This window comes from Xiphophorus hellerii, chromosome 16 (assembly GCF_003331165.1).
Source record: "Xiphophorus hellerii strain 12219 chromosome 16, Xiphophorus_hellerii-4.1, whole genome shotgun sequence".
NCBI classification, from domain to species: domain Eukaryota; kingdom Metazoa; phylum Chordata; class Actinopteri; order Cyprinodontiformes; family Poeciliidae; genus Xiphophorus; species Xiphophorus hellerii.
In genome coordinates this window covers 24501239-24517934 of record NC_045687.1, presented here as the reverse complement: position 1 = coordinate 24517934, position 16696 = coordinate 24501239, and the positions used below count along the sequence as shown (strand labels likewise).

The following is a 16696-nucleotide window of genomic DNA, read 5'->3' as shown; positions in this document are numbered from 1 at the left end:
AGTTGGGTGCAATAAATGCTATTTATATGTATTAGTTTAAAGGAAGTTGAAATCAAATTACGCCACCATTTTCAGATTTCTATTTGCACCACTTCTTGTTTGGGCTATTAAATGAAAGCCTGACAACACGCACTTGTTTGTTGTTGCAATGTGACAAAATGTGACAAACCTAGGAATACTTGATGGCACAGTTTTATTTAAAGATATTTTATTCCAAATCAAAGCTTCGAGACAGATGGATTATTGCCATTTTCATTAATCTATGTTGATAATCATAAGCAAAAAGCATCTCTTGCTTATAAAAATAGGAAAACATAAATACGTGCTCGACGAGGCCAATTTAATGGGTACTGATTATAAAGCTAAAATAGATTCTTTACTTGTCAAGAACAAAATCTTTGATCTCACACAAATCTGGCGCGTTCTGCTGCCGCTTCAGTCAGTGAGTCATCTTTGCGTTCCGGGTATTTTTATGACACGGTCCCACCTCAGGCTGAAATTAACATCCATCACTCTGTTTATATGATTAAACATCACATTTGAAATTCTGCCACATTCAATGTAATTCAACAGGAGTTGGAAATTCTTATTAGTCTCCACAGTTACTGAGGAGCAGTTCTCTTCTTCATGCACCCTTCAGTGGAACGCCTGCCTCCATCTCAGACTAACACAAAACGTTTCTGCCTTCTTTCTGTAGTGTTTATTTGAATGGAGAGGAGCTTAATACAAGCAAATACAAGCAAATACAGAACAGAAAACCATTCATAGCTTTAGCTAATTTGCAACGCACATCCCCAGAGGAGCCATTGACAATATTAAATAGTTTAAAAGACAGTAAAAACAACACAGCAGGATAAAATATATATACATAAAATAAATTCTAAAATTAATATAAAACAAACCACAACACTCCAGGTATGTATTTGATGAGGGAATGACACTATAGCATGATGTAAAGCTAAAGAAAATTTGATTTTACCTAATACTTCACCTTAAATGAATAAAATGATGATTTTAAAACTGAATCTTGCATTTCATCTGGTTGTCTTTTATATTAAGATGTTAACGGATCTGAAACACTGAAGTGTGGATGTAAAGTAAAAAAATGGTAAAGCACTAAAGTAAATTTTGTTTTGCTCATGAAGAAAAGATCAATCCAGACAAAAACCCACAGAGCGTGGCATGTTTTCAATAGAGCGTGTTTAGATTTGGTTCAGACCAGCAATCAGAAAGTTCTGTTCAGTTTGTCTTACGTTTGTAGTTGATTCTGGTTATGGTGTCTCTGTTGAGCATACGGTTGAGGAAGGCGTTGGAGTTTTCTGAGAGCTGAAATGGGAGAAATAAACATCAAATTTTAACAAAAAACTAAGCTGCAACACAAACAAAAGTTTTTTGTTTTTTTTTGCTGCAATTGTTACAATCCATTATTCAGAAATTGCACTTTCCTTTTAACATGTTAGTCAAAGAACTGAGAAGAGGCTGATTTCTGCAGATCTCTTTGTGATCAACCTTCACAGTAACTTAATCTTCCACACTTAGGATGTCACTATTTACAGTCGTGCTAGTCTGCGGTGGTTATATTTTTTGCTCCCACACTATTTTAACTATAAGGCACTACATGGTATTCAATGATTCACTGTCATGCTTGATTCTTATTTTTCTGATCATGTACACATGGTCAGGCTATTTTAGTGCAGGAATCCAGTCAGACTGCACTATGCTGGCTTTCAGAGGACAATCAAACCTTAATGAAGATGGAGACCACAGCGATGCCGTGAGGGCTCCTAGCCGCCTCACTGTAGTTAGCATACAGATCTTGATTATAGTGGATCAGTTGGACCTGTAAGGGACAAACAAAAAGGAGAAGAGCTACAGTATATGATTTAAACACAAGCACTGGAAGCAGAACTAAGACTGCATGTTTTCAGGATGTCTTCTTTTCTACTTTGTTAAGCAAACTAGAAATGCCTCACATCACCATTAAATAATCAGTTTACAGCTTTTTAAATAAGTGTGATTGAGCACTGTTATTTCCTAGAAGGGAAATTCTCTTTCCAAACTGGTTTCTCCATGATGCCGGCTGGACATGTGGGACATGCAGGGACCTACAGGCATTTAATTGGTTAAGATGTGATAATGTGACTTTCCAAGCCATATTTAAACACACTACAAGCGTACCCATTCTGGTTACACCTATTGATCTGATCACTGACTGGAGGCCTGTTGCTGAGCTGAGCAGCATGAACTGCGTCATGTTCAGCAACTAGCCAGAGCCAAAAGGCAACATTTTGCTTTTTCCTAACAAGCCGTGTAAGTTGTGTAGCGCTGCTGCATGCAGATAAAGTTGGGTAAATGATTAGTTCATCCATGCCAGTTTATCAAATTTATTGAGTTAACAAGAATACTGATGTTGTTGCTGCCTGTTTTGCATTCCTTGCTAGTGGGTTAATGGCAGGAATAAACCCAGTCCTTTTTCATTTTTGTACAGAAGTTGTGCTCACTGCAGCTTTCCACATATTTAAAGCAGAGCTTTATTGGCACAATAGAAAGAGTAAAGTCAGAGAGGAGACATTAGAGCAGCATATTGAACATGTTGAACAAAACATGAACATTAACAAAACCTAAAATGATTCCACATGGCAGACCGGGGTGATGCTGTTGGCCTTTCCTCTTCCTCTGGGCCCATAACGGCCTGAGTTGATATGTTTTTATTAGATTACTGCTGCCTGGCTTTTTTGCACTGGCAATAGTTCATATGTGTAACAAAATAAGGACAAGCCACCTGAATAGGATGAATTTTTAAATGAATATTTCTACCTCTAATATATTGTCAAATGTATCTGCTGGTCTCCTTTCATGTACGTATTAACTTAAAGGAATCTCACAGCTAATCCATTTGGTTTGGTATAATGTGGGGCCTCCTTCTGCAGCTATAACAACCTCAACTATTCTGGGAAGGAAGGCGTTCTGTAAGGCAAACGAGTGTGTTGTCCAAAACTTGGGCTGAAGCTTTACACTTTTCCTCAGTCACTTCGGTGCGTTTCTCAGAACAGAACTGAAACTTTTAAAGCGACTTGTTCCGTCTTCAGATCAATGTGTCACTTGTTCACATCAAAGAAGCAGTTTCTGTTCCTCTGAGCAGGTCGCAAATGCTTCTGTATATCATACAGGTTACTACGCGCAATTCTCTGCTTCTGCTTACATTTTCAATTGCTTTTGTCATTTCGATCAAAATGTATTATACGGGTCTCTGCTGAATAGTCTAGACCTCCACAATATTTAAGCATAATTTCATTGTATACTGTTTGCAAAATGCGTGTACAAGGTGTCATAATATGCACCTTGTACATATTATGTGCATAATATGCACCTTGATTGATTTATTCTCAATCAAAAATATGATTGAGAATAAAAATATTCTCAATCATATTTTTATATATTTCCATTAGATGCTTTTTTTCTAAATCTGTCCTGAACTGATAAATTGCTTCCAGGTGGATCCTGAGTTTCTCCAAAGTCCTGAAATGTGTGAAGCGTTAGATCCACAAATGATCAGCCAGTTTTCTGAAGGTGCATCTCAGGAACCATCAGTTGGTAAAGCATATGGTGCATAAAGCCAGAGCACAACATGATGTTACATTTCTGACAATAGAAGGACAAAGATTTGGACGAGTCAGAGAGAAGAAGAGGAGAGAGGTGGAGGATTTAGGAGGCAGAACAGAAAAAGAGGGACAGAAAAACTGAACTGTGATTACTACAGTGCTGCATGTACAGTCTTGTCCTGTGTTTCCATTTCTCACCAATTTAAAAGTAAAAACCTAAATGTGAATCTTGTCCAGCCTCTTGCCATTTATCTCCCACAACTACAACTTACAATATTTGTCATCCAAACTCTAGTTTACAACAGAGCATCCCTCTTACGACGGTCTCATCCAAACACAACGAAACAGGGACTTGACATTCTGAGGCACTAACATATTCACTGATACAAATATTTCATTTTGTGGAATGGCCTCAGGATTCTGAGAAAGAAACTTGGTTTTGCAGGTAATCCATGCTGTTATGCACAAATAGTTTTGAGAAATGCACTTGCTGTTTCGCGAATGTCATAAATGATTCGAGAAATGCACCAATGTGAGAGAGAAACTCTGGGGCTGAGAGCAGCTCTGATTAATCCACTGGGTTGACAAACAGAGACATCAGTCATCATCCCACAGAACATGTCTCTGCAGCTGTAGAGTCCAGTGGCGGCGTACTTCACACCCCAGCATTACATTGAACTTAGTGCTCAGTCAAGAAAACCCATTCCAAAAACGTCTCTGCTCACAGCTCTTGAATTAATCTGAAGTTTGGAGGTCTGCAGCGACTGACTGCAGAACGTCTGGGACTTCTCTACACTACATGCCTCAGCATATCTGTAGTGGAAGGCTAAGTAAAAGTTGGCTCATCACTCTGTTCTTCTTATATCCTACTGCTGTAATGTGAGTTCTTGTTATTCAGTTGTTTCTACTTTGCTTAATCCCACTAACAGCTGTGCAATACTACAGTTTTTCTCAGTCACTTTGGTGCATTTCTCGAATCATTTCTGACATTTGCGAACAATAAGTGCAATTCTCAAAACAATTCGTACAAAACAGCCTGGATTACCTGCTACACCCAGTTTTACAGATAAATATTTGTAACACTCAACATGTCAGAGCTTCAGACTGACAAATCCTCGTTTCATTGTGCTTGGATAAGACCATCAGATTAGTCATGTTGTCTATACAGCAGGGTGCTTTGAGGGATACTTTGATGTAAATTATGCCTAAAGTTTTGGTGACAGGTACTGTAAGTTGCAGCCATGGGAGACCAACGACAAGAGGCTGGACAAGGTTCACTTTTATGCTTTTACTGTTTTTGTCGATAGAAATGGTCTTTGTGATACAAAAGCAGAGCACAAAGAAAAAAAGAGTAAAGTATTGAACACATGAACATTTTTCTCCATGCCTTTTCCCCTGTGAGTGTTCATTGCTCAGGTTTTACATCTCACCTCTCCAGGAAATCCTTGTCCGTTCAGGAGATGCTCAGAACCAAGAGCGTCTTCACTCCCAAAGTGAAGGCGGACCTCCTCCAGTCGGTAGCTGTAACCCAGGGGGCCCCCAGAGATGTTCACCAGATGTGTTTTGTCCGGCCGCAGCGACACATGCTTTCCTGTGTTGTACATGGTGCCATACATCTAGGAGAAAAAAAACACAGGGATTGGATTATATTAGATCATAGTCACCTGAAAATTGTCCATGTTTCAAATTCCTTTTCTTCATGACAGGTGAAGTTAAATACCCGTCATGATACAAAAGGAGTAAACATAATATTCAGCGTGGGTTTTGTTCCCACTACCATTCATCCACTCTGCTCCACTCAGAAGTTTTTGTGTTTCCACAGTGTACATATCAAATATGACTTAAAATAAATTTGACTTTGTAATTTAACATCTTGAAATTGGGCCTCCGTCTCTTTAAAAACTTCTGCTCTCTGACGCTCTGCCTTTAGGAAGTCATCACAACACAGCTCCTCTATTAACCCTTTTACAAAGTTTCTACCAGCGTTGCACTGAGAAGTAGCTGCTATAATGAGCTCAGCAGATTCTCAGTTCCACCAGAGGTTTGCTATTTGCTGCTGGCTAGTCTGAAGGAACTGAAAGGCTGCCATGACTTTTGAAAGAAATGTCCAAGTTTGGTTTTTTTTCTAGAAAATTTTGGACTTTTCAAGCTTTTTTTCCTCTCAAATGTCTGAGATTAATATAAAAAATTTCTGAGTTTTTTGAGAAATTTACTCTTCATTTTTGTTTTATATCTGCGGTGACTCTAATACGCCCTCGTGGAAAACTCTGTCTCTGTCAGTGAAATGTTTTTGTTCAGCTAAGCTAACAGTGTGAAGCTTGTTTGTGTTGCACATATTCTGATCTGACTGCAGCTGAGACTGAATGCTCTGCTATGCTAACTGGAAAATTATCAACGGAAGATTGGAACAAGGCTGTAAATGGAAAAATGTTTAATTCTTTCATTTAATCTAGTTTTGACACAGTTCTAAGGCCTCAGTTAATCACTCAGACATAATCCTTTGAGTACTTTGGGTAACAGCCCATTCATAATTCCTGATAGAATCATAAAATATAAAGGAGCTGCAGTCATACAAACTCCGCTTTGATTCCCTTATGATCACCGTCCACAAATTACTGGAAAAAGCAGATGTGGCCGCTATGGGAACATGAGATGACATCGTGTTAACTGATGGATTTCTGTATGACTTCGGAGTAAAGAGAGGATCTCTGTCAGTATGTCTTCAATAAACGACTAAGAGACAAATCTAAATTTACAATGCATGAAAAATGAATCATTCTGAACACATGCAGAGCTGCGTGTCGTCACTCACAACACCCGTGGCGACACATGAACCATTAGCGTCCGCCGTCTGGCTGCCAGCCTTGTTCATCTCACATACTGCATGACGGCGCAGCATTTACGCATTCTCTACTGCTGTGTGTCGAAAATAAAAGAGGAGCAAGCACACTGCTTCTGTTTAATTGTAACATGCCACTGCTGGGGCAATATGAAATTAAACAATTACTCACCAGCCTGGAATCTATGCACAGCATAATCCGGAAAGAAAAGCTTGCTGTTATAATGAATGAGGCCAAGGATTTAGATTCTAAAAATGTCTGTGATTATCAGAGCTCTACACCTGTCAACAGGGCCAGAAAGCACCAACAGCGAAGGAAGATTGAATTTCTGGTTTACCGTCCTAAATGTAACTTTCTGTCTGATGAGAGATGTGAGATAGTATGTGAGATGTCTGATTTTCAACTGTTTCATTCTTAAATGAAGGAATTTTGACAACATTTTCAGTTAAATGAAGAAATGAGTTTATGTGTTGTTGAAGCTGAAGTTTATTTTGCCTCATTTTATTTATCTGCGGCAGACTGAAAGATGTTAGCATGTAGCATTCCTCAAACTGATGCTGAAGGATGTGATGAATGATGAAGCAAACAGAATTTGTGGAGCAAATAAGCACATCATTTTTTTTCCTATAAGAAAAGATTTTCTTTTCTTCTTCAAATATTTTAAATCAGTTAAATATTTGCACAGGCTGTCATGTAGGTTTGGAGTTTTGTCATTTTAAACCACCTTTTGTGTTTACTTGTGTTGTGTTTGACTAAGATTTTAATTGATTTGGTGTTCTGAAACACAGAAGTGTGACAATCATGGACAAAATAGGAAATCAGGAGGGCAAACACTTTTTTACACCTCACCGTTTACAGAGGAAGTTTGTAATTCAGGAATGTGAGCAGTTTGGCCCCGGGGCCACAAGTGGTCTCCGGGCTATTTTTGTGCACCAGCACAAATTGATGCAGATGGATGATTTTTATTTCTCCCTAGGCTAATATAATTAAAATGTTCTAACAGTTGCAACAGCAATTTCTTTTGCTTTCTCGTAAATTTTATATTAAACAGCCCAACTGTCTGGTGACTTCCATTTAAAGCAGATTTTAGTTCACCCAAATCTGCTTTAAATAATTCTTGATGATTTGGGCCCATGTGACAAAATGTTTGGCCACCACCAACAATAGGAAGCTTAAAATGTATTCTAAAAAGTCAAGGAAGCAAGATACGGGACTGATGTGTTGTTTCCTCTTAGCTGCAGAACTTTGACCAAGCTGAAGCTTCCCAGTGGATTTTGTTTTGGACGGCCGGGGAGGGCTACAGCTGGTTCATGTTTTAGTTCTAAACTGAGCTCAGATAATTCAGTTCAGTTCATCCGTTCATTTTCTACAACTGCTTCCAGAGTTTCATGTGTGGGTTTGTGCTCGTCTTTTGCCATCATTGGATGACGGGTGCTCTAGGTGAGTGCAGAAGAAACAAGAATACACACACACACACTCACCAAGAGAGAATCCACACAAACTCCAGAACAGCTCAGTGCATCCAGGCTGCAGTTCTACCCGCCTTTCCACTTGAACTTAGTCCAGTTCTATTCAAATTCCACCCCAAGTTTGTCTCATTTATCTGAGAAACAAATCAGCAGAATCTGATGCAGATGTTAACATACTAAGGATGGCACAGCATGCTGCCCCTCATATTTAAAACTCTCAGTACATTTGGACGAACTGGCTGCATCAGAATGATGACAGAGTTCAGTGTCGACTCCAGCGTCGCTTTTATTCTGCAGCGACTGAAAGAACTCGCTGCTTGTGATCCTGGCACATCAAGTTGTATGATGTTAGAGAACAAAGTGTTCATAGCAGCATGTTTATTATACAACTATGAATTAAGAATAGAAAATAGAAATGCTGTCAACTCCATAACTCCCCCTAGTGTTTTGAATAAAATAAGATAAGGCTACGATGATTTGGATGGTCCTGATAGCTTCCATAATTACTGGCAGAACAAGGAGATCCCAGATGTTTTCTAAGAAACAATGGAGGAGACTCCACAACGAACTTTTTAAATAATGAAACACTTCCGTTCACAAAGCTCCGCTGACAAAGTCGACACAGAGAGTGAGAAAAAGAGAAGAATGCAAGTGATTGAGTTGTTCTTGCCCTGTTTTTTTAGCACTATCATGCCTTCGCTGTGGCAAACTGCAGCTGCTGTCATTTCTAAAAGTTCGACAAATGAAAAAAAATTGGACTCATTGCCTCTTGTTTGTAAAACATTGTTTTAAAATATGGCTCCTATTGTGGCAATAATGAAAAATTAAATCCTCCACTATAAAAGAGAACAGTTGTGATATCAACATATATTGCTGATATCATAACATCAGTAATATTATCTGCTTTAACTTAAGCCTTCAGGAAGTCATCACAACATGGCTCCTCTATTAACCCTTTATCAACGTTTTTCCCAAAGTTTCACTAAGTATCAGCTCCTATAATGAGCTCAGCAGATCCACAGTTCCACCAGGTGTTTGCTAATTGCTGACAGCTAGTCTGAAGGAGCTGAGTGGGGCAGTCATGGAGGTGGAAACTGCAGCTCTAAGGAGAAGCTTCATCTTGAAGGCAGAGAGCTAGGTCTACCCAGGGATTTTGCACAGCTGAATGGTTCCCATGGAGATTAAAGGATTTCTCAAACTTTACATAATACTGCCCCTTTAATCAGAAATGGATTCAAGATATTCCAAATCTAGAAATAGGCTAGCGCATTCTCAAGGAAAAGGAGTAACGTCATTGGTGACTAAATATGAAATAGGATGTGAACTTCTGATCCAGTTCTGGTTGTGACACAAAATTCATTAGAGAAGTTTTATTGAACTTCTTGCTTCTTGTAGCAGCTCATCAGTCGCCACGGAAGCTAATAGAGGTCACAGAGAGGTCAGGATGGAATGAGGAACCACTGGTGGCGGTGTGACAACCAGGATGTTCAGACATGTGTTCGGAGTCGGTCTAAGGCGGAATTAATACAACCGAGTCTTGGGCCACACCGTCTGCCCACACAGCTCATGAACAGAGTAAATTTGTTTGCATGCCCCTCAACATTTGGGCTTGTAAACATTTCCAGCTGGTTCTCAGATTGCTCTGACTGTTTTTGTCCACAAGGTCCTGCAGACCTGAAAGCAGATTTCTTCCTCCATCGAGCCAGCAAGTAGTGTGATTATTTTTCTCACTTCTGGCAGAGCTGAAAATTACAGCCTCTCCTGGTTAAACAGAACTTTGAACTTGCTTTTACAAACAGAAAGTGTTCGTACGGATGTTGATATGGAGCTAAAGACTGAGATGCCATCACTTGTAGTCAGGGGAACAGATTTATTTTTATGCCAGCTATAAACTGGGGTTGCACATGTTTGATGGTTGAGCCTGAGTTTTGATTTAAAACAAATCTTGACTACTTATTGCCCTTTGAGTACTTCAGGGACTCAACATATTTTGAGACCCAGTCATGCAATTTTCTATTTTTACTCTCCAAAATAAACAACCTGAGTTCAGCAGAGCAGCATTATATAGCTCAACCCAAACATTGCTCTGATCAGTAATATCTGAGATGAATTACATATATTCAGATTATAATTAGGCTGTGATTACTTAGTCGTTAAAAGAATTTTAAAAGATTTAGACCAACGGTGTCCAAACTGTAGCCTGGGGTCTCTTTGTGGCCCTTGGACTGGTTTTGTGCGGCCCCACCAACTGCAATTTAAGGATCATCCAACTCTGACCCGTCCAGCTCAGGTGGTCGATTCAGATTGAGACTTTTTATTTGTAATCAGGGTAAAATGAATACTGACATAATTTTTTTCAGATGGAAAAAGTTAAGTACGACACAAAGTATTCACCGTTTTATAACCAAGCCATTAAAACAAGCAGAACTGCATCTACCCTGAGACTTTTACTGGAAAGCTGACCTTTCTGCTCCCAATCAGCTTTTATCTAATTCATTAGGCCTGGATAAATATAGCCAGTGTTTTGGAAGAAAGTGATAAAAATGCTGTTCTTATGCTGTGAATTAATTTAATAAACTGAACCCCAGAATGGAAAAACTAGATGCTTTTTTTAAATACAGATATTAAAAGAAAATATCTGTATTAAGAACATGCAAAATTCTTTTTAAGTTTTTGATCTACGTTGAGTAACACACCTTTCCTAGAAAATAAGAAATAAAAAATAAAAAGAGTCATTTATTTGCTTGATCTTGTTTTTTGGTATTTTTTTTAGAGGATTCTTGACTCAATAATTTTGGCCTTTGTGACAAAAACTTTGGACATCCATGGTTTAACAGAGTTGGAAGTTGATATGAACTTTGAATCTTATCTCTTCAATTTTGAGTCTTTCTTGTGTTGGTTGATGTTCTGTTTGCTGGTTGCTTAGTCTAATGTCTGCTGCGTTTCTCTTCAGTCATGAACTTGCAGATGGTCTTCAACTCCAGTCTAACTTTCAGATGTAATTCTCCACAGTCCTGTTAATGTCCTAATGAGTTGACTCAGCTGTTAACAGAACCACAAGCCCATCAGATAAGCTTGTTTTCAATAGTCACTGCATTATTTGTGTGCTTCATACAAAGACAGAACATCACCAACAAACAATCCCAAATCTAAGAGAAAAATAAAAAAGGGGGTGAAATTAGGCTAAAATACTGAAATATGCAAACTATTTGAAACTATTAGACAATTTCACCACCACTGAGCTAAACCATTGATTGATATAAAAAAATAGAATGAAGATGTAGGTGGAGAAATGGCTGAGAGAGAGCTTCAGCACTGCTCAACAACTCTGAGGGAAATGAAATGCTAATATTTAAAAGGAGAAGTGAGTGGTCCCACCTGCGGTCAGGCTGTAATAGGCCGCTGCATAATGCATGTAATCCAATGAGGACACAGTCAGGGCCGGGGTTTTTAATTTAAGTCCTCCGTCAGTATCTATTAGAGACATACTCTCTGACTATCCGTCTGCTGACACGGTGGGCCTAATTATCACAGCAGAGGACGGGGAGCAGAAAGCTTTGCTTGGCTTGCTGTTTCACAGCGCTGTGCTGCTGGCGCTTCGTAATATCCAACTACTCTTCCCTCCAAGGATTCCTGCAACACACACATGATGAAACGACAACACTGCAGGTTTGAACGTCTTCCCAAGGCTAATCCACACTTCAAATAAATGTTTACTCAGTTGAATCTCTTGTAGTCTGTTATGAGCTTCAAAATATGATTATGTTCGACTACCCCAGCAGCCCTCGTTGCCGTCCTGCGACACCGAACTCGTTCATTTTGAAGAAGTTATTTTTGAAGCAATGTGCTGATTTGGAAACCCCATTTGCTGAGGTTCCAAAGTGCTGGAAATTCTCTCTGGAAGCCATTCTTACAGCGTCAACATCACCGCAGCAGAAGGTTGGAAGCTCACATGCTACGACCGCCGCGCGCGCGTGCTAATCATTAACATTCCACTTCGGGGAAGTTCTGTTTCTGCAGTAATCTAGCAAGCCCAGGTTCAGGTGCAGAATAAAACTCTGCCTCAACCTCAGTCGGTGAATTTTTGCCAAATCACAGTTCTGTGGTAGCTCTCTAACTTTATTAATGTCCATATTTAAATGGTACAATATGGAAGGGAGAAAAAGTAGAGGGAAACAATTGAGAGATTCGGGGTGCATTCACACCAGCCCTGTTTAATCCGCTTTATTGGAACTTGGATCGTTTGCTGGTTTGGTACGTTTAGGGAGGTGAGAACGTGAAATGGCACAGGGCATTCTGGGTAAACACAACCGAAACGAACCTGTGAGCCTAGTGCTAGCAGGAGAAATGACTATTGGTTTTTAGTCAAAGACAAAAGAGAAATCCTCCAACCGCTAAAATCTGACACCACCCCATTCCTGTTTACATTTAGTGAAAAAGGAAGTTGTGTTCGGCGTCATCTTCTGAGATTTTTGTGTCATTTCCTTCGGTGGTTCTTGGTGCAGCGCCACCACAGGTGAGGAGGGGAACAGGTTTTTCAGAGGATTTGATTCGTTTTGGACGGAGCAACGTGAAAGCAAACTGCTACGAGTGAAAATGTAACAAATGTTGTAAATTTGCTCCCCAATCAAATCGAGTCCACAGGACTACCAGGTATGAAATCATCCTCTATCTCTGTGGATTTTTCCCAGCAATTTGCATCAAGCTTATGTTGCTATGAAAAGTAAAATGCAGTCAGTTATACATTTAATGAAAGATAAAGTTAAAACCAAAAAGAAATGCTATGGAAGGTGTCAAAGTGTACAGGGCAGATGATTTTACTCTGTTATTCTGACTGAATTATTTCTTTCAAAGGGAGTGGAGTACGTCTACTGCCAACTGTGATTACCTTCAAGAAAACACAGACTGTCATCTTTACTTCATCATTATCAAACGGGTTTCACCAGCAAAGATATTGCTGCTTGTACGATTGCTCCTACACTAATCACTCACCATGTCATCAGAAACAAATGGAGCACCACGAAACACAAGACAAATAACCAAGAGGCTCTGAGATGAAAACATTAGATCTTAATCCCATTGACAAATTATTACCAATTAGCATAAACCTAAAGTATTTGTCAAGGAAAGTGGCTCAAGCATATGAAATATTTATCACTCAACTCAAACATCTGATAAAAAAAGAAACATAGTAGCAGTAAAAATGTCTGTCTGTGTTCATGAGTGTATTAGCATACTGTCCATACACCGCCGTGCACTGTAATCAGTCACGAGATGCTTAACATGGCCAGTGGTTTCAAAGTGCTTATTCACATTCATAGCAACCGCTTCCATCTAACATAACATGCTTTTCTTTACAAAACCAGAGGAGTTGATGTGATCAGATACTGATCTACTGCGCTGTTCTCACAGCACAAAGGCTATTCACAGCCTGGAACTGCATCAAACACTTTTTTTTTGTTATGAAATGTGAAATTGCCTCGAGAGCTTTCAGTTGAAAGCTTAGAGGTCAGCGGAATCTGGTCGCCTTTGGCTGACTTGCTCTCAGAAGTACTTCTGCCTGTTTTCAACCCATTTATTGAAAACAGCTCTATTTATCTTTAAAGGCGGCGGCGCACACACGGCTGTTTGAGATCAGAGACAACCGGTAGTTAAGGCCAGCCTGATGGATGCTGTGACACTTCTGTTTTTATACCTCTGGCTACAGGGAGACGAAAACATCCTCGGGATGAAAGGACCGCAATTATTATCTATAAAATCTGACTGTGATTCCTAGAAGATTTTACAAAGTGGAAGTCATGTTTGTTGATCACTTTTTTCAGTCTTAGTCATTTAATTGGTAAAAATGATAAAAAATATGAAAAAAATCTTGCGGTACCTTTATCTTGATCTGCCAAGATGAGCTCTAATAAGTGTCTGCCCTTCCCCACCTTAGCGGCGCACAATTACTGTATTTTCCAGACTTTAAATTACTCTGGATGATAAGTAAAAAAAAAATTATTATAGTCTAAATAGAGGCACAGGAAGTTTATCCTGTTGAGGAAAGGAGGAAAGTAAGGTGCAGAAGTTAATTAGACTTTAGCAAACACACATCCCAGAACATGTGCGCTTCACTCACCCTGCAATTACAACAAGCAACTGCTACCATTTTGAACTGTTAGCAGCTTAAAATAATACGTCAGGTTTACTTCAGCCTCGGCCCCCTAATTACAGGTAATTAGAGGTTGGATCGGGTTTGGACACGACGTTGGATTTTTTAGGTCCGATCTAAACTCTAATTTAATAGCTCTGATCTGGTTTATTAGAATAGAAACAGTCCTTGGAGTTTAGTTTGAGAAGAACATGTCAGAGCTGAGAAGCTTTGGAAAAACTCAGGCTGGAAATGTCTGAGTTTGAATGAAATGATAAGGAAAAAATAATTTCTTACTTTGAAAATTTTATATCCTCAAAAATAAAAAAAGGTTGTTTTCCTTAAAGTTCCTACATGACATCAGCAGGCATATGACTACACTGTCCCTCCAAACTAGTTCTGTGTGTTCCACCTTGTAACATGTCGATGTGTCCAACCTACTTTTATGAAACTGAGCATCTAAATCATCTTTCATTGAAAAAAATCTTAGAAAGGGTCATGGCCGACCAACTGGTTCCTGTCTGGTTTGATAAACACCAACCTAGCTTTTGTAAAATGCATATTTAATCAAAATTTTCGTAACATTTGCAGCTCTAAATGATAAAAAAGGCTTCTTTGATTGTAAATGTTGCGGGCCCCTGTTTCAGGCGGGCCCAATAGTTACCATGTAACCAGTGTGCATTCTCAGATGATGTACTGTTCTCTCTAATAACGTGTTGGAAGACTTACTGGGTGAAACTGATGTCTAATTTACATTCAGACTGGAGCTTAAAGGTGCTGCAGTTCATTTAAATAGACGCCTGCAGAGAAGAGGACAAAGTGATGATGAAGAGCGAACTTCATCCTCTAAAACCAGCTGCTATAAATAGGATTGTACATTTATAGTTTAAAGACGTCCCTTTTGTGGGATATTTCCATGAAAACACGTCAGAAATCCAATTAGAGCTACGGAAACTCTGTCAGGAAGCCTCGGCTAACAGAAACAACATTTTTGGGCGCACTTGGATTTCATGTGGATTTCTGTGCGTCATCATGTAAAACTTATTTATGCTGTCAGTCTGAATCAGGACGTTGTTCACATTGAGCTGTATCTTTCAGCGGCTGGTAGAAAACAGGAGCTGTTTGTGTGTGTAAATGGCAGAGGTGGGGACTCGAGTCACATGACTTGGACTCGAGTCAGACTCGAGTCGTTAAAATCACGACTTCAGACTTGACTTGAAAAAATGCTGAAAGACTCGGACTTGACTTTGACTTTCATGCCATTGACTTGGGACTTGACTCGACTTGAAGCTGTTTACTTGAAAAGACTTGATATTTTTTACTCAAAGTCTTAAAATTTAAAACACATTATTTATAAAGTGGCGTCATTAATTAATTTCACTCATTCCATATCAATATGCGCAGACCGTCACTATGGTTTTCCTCTCTCCTTATGTATGTATGTGTACGTAGCTGCAGCACAACCAATCAAATTAACAGGATTTGGACGTTTAAAAAAACGCGGCAAAGCTACAGAGCTCAGGGAACGAAATACGAAATAACCGCTCGAATATGCTTCCGCGAGTAATTTCTTTTGGCTACGTAGGTTATGAACTTTCGACTAAAAAACGAACTGCAACTTGTAAAACATGCAAGAAGAGAATATCGGATGGAGATGCCACGACGTCCAACTTTGTCAGGCATTTGAAGCTTCACAGAGATCGGTAGGTGGCACTTTTCTTTTGCTGTAAGATAGTTGACTTTAGCTAACTTCGTGTTAGCATGTGTACTCCGGGTTAAATTGGTTCTGGGCAATGAACATGCACACTCTTCCTTCACTGTTTAATGTGGCCACCAGAGTTTTGGCAGTGCCTGTTTGCAGTGCTCCAGTGGAGCGTGTCTTCAGCTATGGTGGCATCATTTTACGTCCTCATCGTGCACAAATGACAGACAGACTTTTGGCCAGTTTGGTCTTTTGCAAATGCAATGCAGAATAGTTAACTGAAATACAGTATCCTCAATTGCAGATTTCTGTCAATTGTTCAGTTGATATATTTGTTTTGTTTCTTATGTCACTCAAAACATGGACACATAAAAATACATGTTCACTCAGTGACCAGGTCAGAGAAAAGAGGAAAAAACTGCTGTTATGGTTCTTTGTATTGTGCTGTGGAAATGTCAGCATTTTCGTCTTTTTTTTATTGAATATCAAGTTTAACAGAACTGCGCAATAAAGTGGTCCAATTTAAAAATGTTTTTTATACTTTGTGTTCAGCTACACATGTTCTATCATTTGAGATAAATACATATTTTAAAAAGAACAAATGGTCTATTATTTGAATTTTATGTATAATTGCAAATTATAAAAAATAAAATAAAATAAAAACGACTCGAAATGACTTGAAATTAATGGTTCCTGACTTGAGACTTGACTCGACTTTTGCCTGTCTTTACTTGAGACTTGACTCGGACTTGAGGACAGAGACTTGAGACTTACTTGAGACTTGCAACACAGTGACTTGGTCACACCTCTGGTAAATGGGAGACAAAGCTCAACATATTGGCATTCAGAATGATTCATTTCTTCTCGGACTGACCCCACAGTGACCTCTGTCTACCTCCATCTAATCCTGTCCTTCATCTGCTCTCAGTGTCTTTACATCTCGATTCCCTCAC

The 16696-nt window shown here is 39.2% G+C and overlaps 1 protein-coding gene across 3 annotated transcripts in view; it reads right to left on the bottom strand.

The window, feature by feature from the left end:
- Window positions 1–16696, bottom strand: part of LOC116735520 (carbonic anhydrase-related protein 10-like) — a 121345-nt gene that overhangs the window by 24308 nt on the left and 80341 nt on the right. For all 3 annotated transcript variants that reach the window (XM_032587466.1, XM_032587469.1, XM_032587467.1), the window contains exons 4-6: window positions 5033–5218; window positions 1745–1840; window positions 1254–1326 (exon numbers count right to left, since the gene is read on the bottom strand). In XM_032587466.1, coding sequence (XP_032443357.1) covers window positions 1254–1326; window positions 1745–1840; window positions 5033–5218 — 355 coding nt within the window. The remainder of the gene's footprint in view (window positions 1–1253; window positions 1327–1744; window positions 1841–5032; window positions 5219–16696) is intronic.